General features: G+C 39.3%; 1 protein-coding gene across 3 annotated transcripts in view; it reads right to left on the reverse strand.

The window, feature by feature from the left end:
- Positions 1–1,154: 1,154 nt before the first annotated feature.
- The window catches only part of ATP2B1 (ATPase plasma membrane Ca2+ transporting 1), a 41,769-nt gene continuing 36,724 nt past the window's right edge, over positions 1,155–6,199 (reverse strand). For 2 of the 3 annotated variants that reach the window (XM_009284356.2, XM_009284354.2), the window contains one exon: positions 1,155–2,618. In XM_009284356.2, coding sequence (XP_009282631.1) covers positions 2,307–2,618 — 312 coding nt within the window. In that variant the 3' untranslated portion in view covers positions 1,155–2,306. The remainder of the gene's footprint in view (positions 2,619–6,199) is intronic. The other variant, XM_009284355.2, reaches the window with a different exon arrangement.

The raw sequence follows: 6,199 nt of genomic DNA on the forward strand, positions 1-6,199 counted from the left end.
AGTCATGATCACAGCTAGAAGAGAGGGAAAAATTAAAGTCTGTTTTCAAATAAAGTCAAATTATGATGCATTAATGAAGTTAAATGAAGATACTTTCTCACACAGCAGTGTACTTCAGGGGTAAAGAAACTCTACTCATTTTAAGCCAATGTTTATCTGACTTTTGTAGTAGGGAGAAAACAGCTTACATAAAAACCGATCCCCCTACCAAGCACTCTCGGTAAGAACTATGACGTAAGGGAAGTGCTAGAAACCTGTGGGAGAACAAGTGCAGGCCCCCCTTGACTTCAATGCATTTACTTACTTAAGTACAATAGAAAAGACTGAATTCAGGAGTGGTTGACAGTGGGATACAGTGCTACAGGTTGAACATTAGCCACTAAAGGACAAACCCAAGCATGCATGTATCCCACCACAAGGGAAAGATACACTTGAGCTTCCTAACCTGCTCATTTCTACAGTTTGCTCTAGTATTATCATCTCCTCCCTCATTACCAACCTAATTCCTGCACTCGTTTGAAGGGACCCCTTTAAAAATCTCCAAAATTCTGGATTATTTGGCAAAAAACAAAAAATCACTTGCTATTTTAAAGAACACAGAGCTGGAAAAAGAAAGGGAAAAAAAGTTTACAACTCATCTCTTCAGTTGCTCTTCTAAGCAGTATTGGACCTAGAAAACACGAGGAAGTACCAGATCAAGTACTGTTCCATCATCCTTCGCTGTTGAAACAATACAGTTGAGGCAGACCATAACTTCTTCAGTCAGTCGCTAGCAGGTCAGTTTTGGTGCATAAGATATTAATCAACTGAAAAATGTATTTTCACCCGTGCTATATGTCAGTTCTCAGTTTCCCCTGACCTAAGTGGTCAGGGATACGTTTATTATGCAGTACTCACAGTAAGTCTCGGAATTTCAGGCAGACCTATTCATTCCCAAGGAGTATCCTTTTGGCTCAGTGAAGACTTTTGAGTACCTTAGCTTACATTCATTCTGGAGGCAGCCACCATGATTCCATTTACCCAAAGTACTATTTTTAGTGGGGCTGTTACCATCTTGAAATTGCAGTTTAAAGTTAACCAGTAATACAAAAGAGTACTTTTCAGTGTTTCCAGTGAAGGAGCTGAGAAAAAAAAAATCTGTAAGAAACCATTGCTGCAATTTTATTTTAACAAAAGGGCAGATTTATTCATGTTTACAAACAAGTTTCAAAAACAAAAAGGAGAACATGTATGCTACCCACTAACATCCTTTCAAAATGCCAACAGCCCTCATGCTGCATGAAGGATTCTATAGATTAGAAAAAAATCACAGTTCCACTCACAGTTCACCAAGACAGCACTAAACATGTTTAGACAAAAACAAAGGACTAAGATTCTGATGTATTTTGATTTAATCCATTTTGCCTGAGATAACAGAAATGTTTCAAGCAAGTTCCATCACATATTGATGTCCTGCATTAAACAATCCTACTAAGTTCTGAACAAAATTTATTCAGTAAGTTTCTCAAAATTTTTAAAAATTAAACAGTTGTTTCAAAACCATTAAGTAGTAAATGTATTTAAGAAACTAATTAGGACAGAGGCCATAACTTCATTAGAACACCACTGCTCATGTTTTTACAAAGCATTAGTGTTATCTATTTGGCTATTAGTATTAGCAATTTATCTACAATATTTAACAAGGTAAATTGCAGGCAAAATTTAGTACAGTTTCAATAGAAACACCCTTTTCCTGAAAATACAGCAGTATTTGAAGGACTAGTTTTTTTTTTTTGTGGTTTTTTTTTGTTTGTTTGGTTTTTTTTTCTCTGCATCATTTATAAGGAAGCTTCCCATCTATGAACAGGAACAAAAAAAGTATCTACAAACCTTGTAAACAGATCTGTATCATTTATAAACATAAATAATCCAAATTATTAACAGCCAACAGCAGAAATTAAAGTATCAATTCAACAATCCAGGGCCTCCTTGCCCTTCCCAGCCTTCCCCTCAGAAAAGGATCATGATAAACTAAAGCTCTGCTAACACACTGTTCGGGACCATTCTTAAGTACAACAGATGATCCACAGGTCACTTATGCTGAGTTACTGTTTATCTGTCAGAGTTCATTATTACTCCCACCCCCCGAAAAGCACCCTCCAGTCTGGCAGAAAGCTTTTTTTTTAAAAAAATAAATCTACATTCGTACAAGTGTGTCTTCTGTTGAAGTCCAAGACAAGAATATCATCTTGTCCATCATAATGTGTGAAGAGACCCAGTTTCAATTTCTTTACAATGCAGCTAGTGTGTTAACATTCAGCTTACAATCAGAGTGATGTTTCCAAACTATGTAGCGGGCTCCCTGGGGATGAAGAGGTAGCAGACTTGTTCATGTCTGTTGTAAGGTGAATTCCACTGTCAACCGCATTGTTATTTTTATTGGGAGAGGGTGGGGGATTAGAGTTGCGTTTTGTTGGAGCATCATCTTCAGCATCAGTATCATCAATAAGGGGAATATGAGGCTCGGAGTCTTCTATTCTAAACTCAGGATGCGTCATAAAATTGTGAATTGAACTTCGTGTCTCAGGTTTCTCTAGCCCCTCGTACAAGGAGCTACGAAATGCATTCACCACTCGGATCTGTAAACAAAGAAAAAAGGTTGTTAAAATGCTGCAGATTTACTGGTAATGGCATGGTTCTTATGAGTTTGAATCCACAAACAGCTAGACATGAGTGAATTGAATTTGTATGTGATGCAGTGGAACTTGCAATAAACTGTAAAAAATGAAGAGCATTTCAGTAGAGCACTGCCAGTCTACACAGTAGGAATAAAAATTGTAAAAGTACTGCAAAAAGCTGAAGGGCCTAAAAATTCAGACATGGCACTAGAATTGTTCAATTATTTAACATGGGCTAAGCATTTTTCAGAAGTGAGGCCAACAGTTATTTACTTATTCACAAATTAAATAAATCTCAATGAGTGTTTCATTGAATACTTGGGGGAGGTGGGGGAAGGAGGGGAGAGGCTGAAAATAAGTTAGAGGATAAAAGGGTTACTAATTATCATGCTAGGAATTAGGATGTCAACTGACTATGAAAAAGCCAAGCAAGTGTAAGCCAATGTCACAATGACCGGACATTTACGAAGAGTCATGCAAAAAAGGATACCACTGTAACAGCTGTAAATATTCGAGTATATACCCAGTTACCACACTAGAGAAAGTTCCTTACTGAATAGTGTTTTGGAAACTTAAGACCAGAACGAGGAAATTGAATGCTGTATTGTACAAGTAAGTAGCTATGACAGGTTGTAACTTTGAAGAGATTATTCAAGTAGCACAAAGTATGAGAAAAGCAGGTGATCAGCCTTTGCTTGAGTCTTCAATTTACATTGAATTCATGGACAAAATTCCCAGGCTGAGTATTCTTTCAAGTCCTTTCATTGTTTAACTAACATTTTTCAAATCAGAAAGCTAAGTTTACAGAATTCATAAATAAACATTTCAGAGTGAAATTAGATAGAATAAAGTACAGCTTCATTTTGCAAATTGTGTATGTCCAGGTTGACTTGGATTTAAGCTTTCCAAATTGTAATTCGAATGATGAAACCACCTGCCCACACCCCCCTTCTCCTCCCATGCCCCACACGTTTTCCTCATCAACTACAGGAATTCAGGATTCATTCTTGAACTGATAAAACAAATAAGGTTAGGCAGAAGTCAGTGACCCCTTTGTCCAACACTTTCATCAAGATACAGTTTCCCCCTTCTGTTAGCTCCCTATTCGATTCTCAACATCTCTACTCTGAGTAAGTCTCCAGCAAAGCACAGTTTCAGTCCCAAAGCTCCTGTGTTGTACAGTAAGCAGCAGAGCAACTGTAGGAAACAAGAACTTACTGTTACAAACAGTAAGTCCAATTTAAAGATTTTTTTTTTTAGCATATTCAAGATGACTTGTTTCAAGCTGAGAAATAGGTCATGACTAGTGCTTCCATAGAGTTCCTTGATATTAAAAATAAAGTGACTTCCAGGTGAAGGAATGAAGCTGGAAGGTCAAACGGATCAAAAGCACAGACTTCAAAACAGCTAAGATACACCAAACAACCTCACTGTAAACACAGAGAAGGGCTCCCCAAAAGCAATTCATTATCAAATTTGTTACCACAGAATCACTGCACATGATAAAGTCTTAGGTCCTAACTCTGTTCTTTGACCTCTAGAGATAGCATTGTTACCCCACCCCTACCCCCTCAGAGCACTTGCGCAAAGAATTTTGCTCAAAATCTATCATGTCCCCATTTTTATACTACAGGTACACGGCTGAGCCCCATTAGCCATGGAAACTATTGGGGGTGGGGGGGGTGGGGGGGTGGCGGGGGGGGGGGGGGGTGGGGGGGGGGGGGGGGAAGGGAAGGGAAGCTGCACATGATAAAGTCTTAGGTCCTAACTCTGTTCTTTGACCTCTAGAGATAGCATTGTTACCCCACCCCTACCCCCTCAGAGCACTTGCGCAAAGAATTTTACTCAAAATCTATCATGTCCCCATTTTTATACTACAGGTACACGGCTGAGCCCCATTAGCCATGGAAACTATTGGGGGTGGGGTTGGGTGGGGGGTGGCGGCAGGCACACAGGCAAAGGGGAGGACATAACTACCAATAAAGGGAGTACAGGGAATAGCGTGAATGTGCTTGAGAAGTAAAAAGATTACAACAGCAGCCAGTACTTTACTGTTCATCACATGAAAAAATTGAGCACGCTGTTAAGGAGTTGACACGCTACACGAGCTTTAAACAAGTCCAGCAAGCTGCATAAACTGTCTTGGCGCTTACCAAGAAAAATCAGCGGTGACAATGCCAGACTGAAAGTTTGCAATGCCTTTATTTGGCATGTTGCATCCCACTGTGCCACTGATTTATGTGGCAAAATGAAATACGACTGCCTCGTGGGACTGGTTTTTCATTGCTTACAGATGGTAAGTTAGAACATAAGCAGTAATGGAAAACAATTTTTTGGCGTAACAGGACAGCTGTAATTATCATCAGAATATAAGCATACCCACAATAAAGGCTTGATTCCCATGCAGAATGCATACTAAACAAGTGGTCTAGACACTCCTATGAACCCAGGACCCTCAAAGAGTCCAGCCATGAAGGCAGAAATCAGACTATCAGCATTTTAAGTTACACTTAAAAAGGGAAAATCTAGTGTTTTGAAGGCTTTATTTTCAACTACTCCAGATAATTAGATGAGAGAGGTTAACTATAAATAAATTGCATAAGTGAGGAGCAAACAAGACAATTTGTTATGTGTAATTTATACTGTCATCAGGTCTTCCCCATATTAGTACCAGAATAGCAAGGAATGCAGTAAGCACTCCAAATCCTCCTAGCCAGATGGCTGCTTAAGAGTTGCAACCTCACTTCATAGGAACAGCTGAACTATTTTCTAACAAACAGCTCCGAAAGAGAGACACAATGAAATAACACATCTGCTTCCCATTAATACATATTAGTTATCAAAAGTTGTTCTGCTGGGGGGGTCTAGCAGAGGGCTGTACTACTTAGTGAGGATCAAAAAGTTCTCTGCTATTGTAGCTCCATATCTGCATTGGTCATTTGATGCGATGAGATGCTGCAGTGCCCATTAGATTCTGCTCAAATGGCAGCACGGCATGAAGTTGCTTTCTAGAGAATTCCGAATGTCTAATTAATGTTCTTGAGTGTAGTTAGGGATACAGGTTACTAATTAGCATTTTAACTAGGAGATGCAATCCTGTACATGCTTACTGTTAAATCTACTTTTCATTTTGTGTTCTTGAGGCATGCGAATTTGTGAGCTGAGCTTCTTGATACTACTGCAAGGCAGGGAAATACCTGTCTCACCAATGGAGAACAGAGCAAGTACAGAGGTAAATACTTGTGCAAGCTCACACAGGAATTCTGGCCAAGCCCCGTGTTAAATCTACTTTTCATTTTGTGTTCTTGAGGCATGCGAATTTGTGAGCTGAGCTTCTTGATACTACTGCAAGGCAGGGAAATACCTGTCTCACCAATGGAGAACAGAGCAAAGTAAAGAGTAAATACTTGTGCAAGCTCACACAGGAATTCTGGCAAAGCCCCGCCCCCCCCCCCCCAAAAAAAAAAAATCAGAAGAGAACATTTCATTTAAGATAAGACCTGAAATTAAGGGTCTTCATCCATCTGGTAATCTGACAGTTT

Source organism: Aptenodytes forsteri, unplaced genomic scaffold (assembly GCF_000699145.1).
Source record: "Aptenodytes forsteri isolate BGI_AS27 unplaced genomic scaffold, ASM69914v1 Scaffold53, whole genome shotgun sequence".
NCBI lineage: Eukaryota > Metazoa > Chordata > Aves > Sphenisciformes > Spheniscidae > Aptenodytes > Aptenodytes forsteri.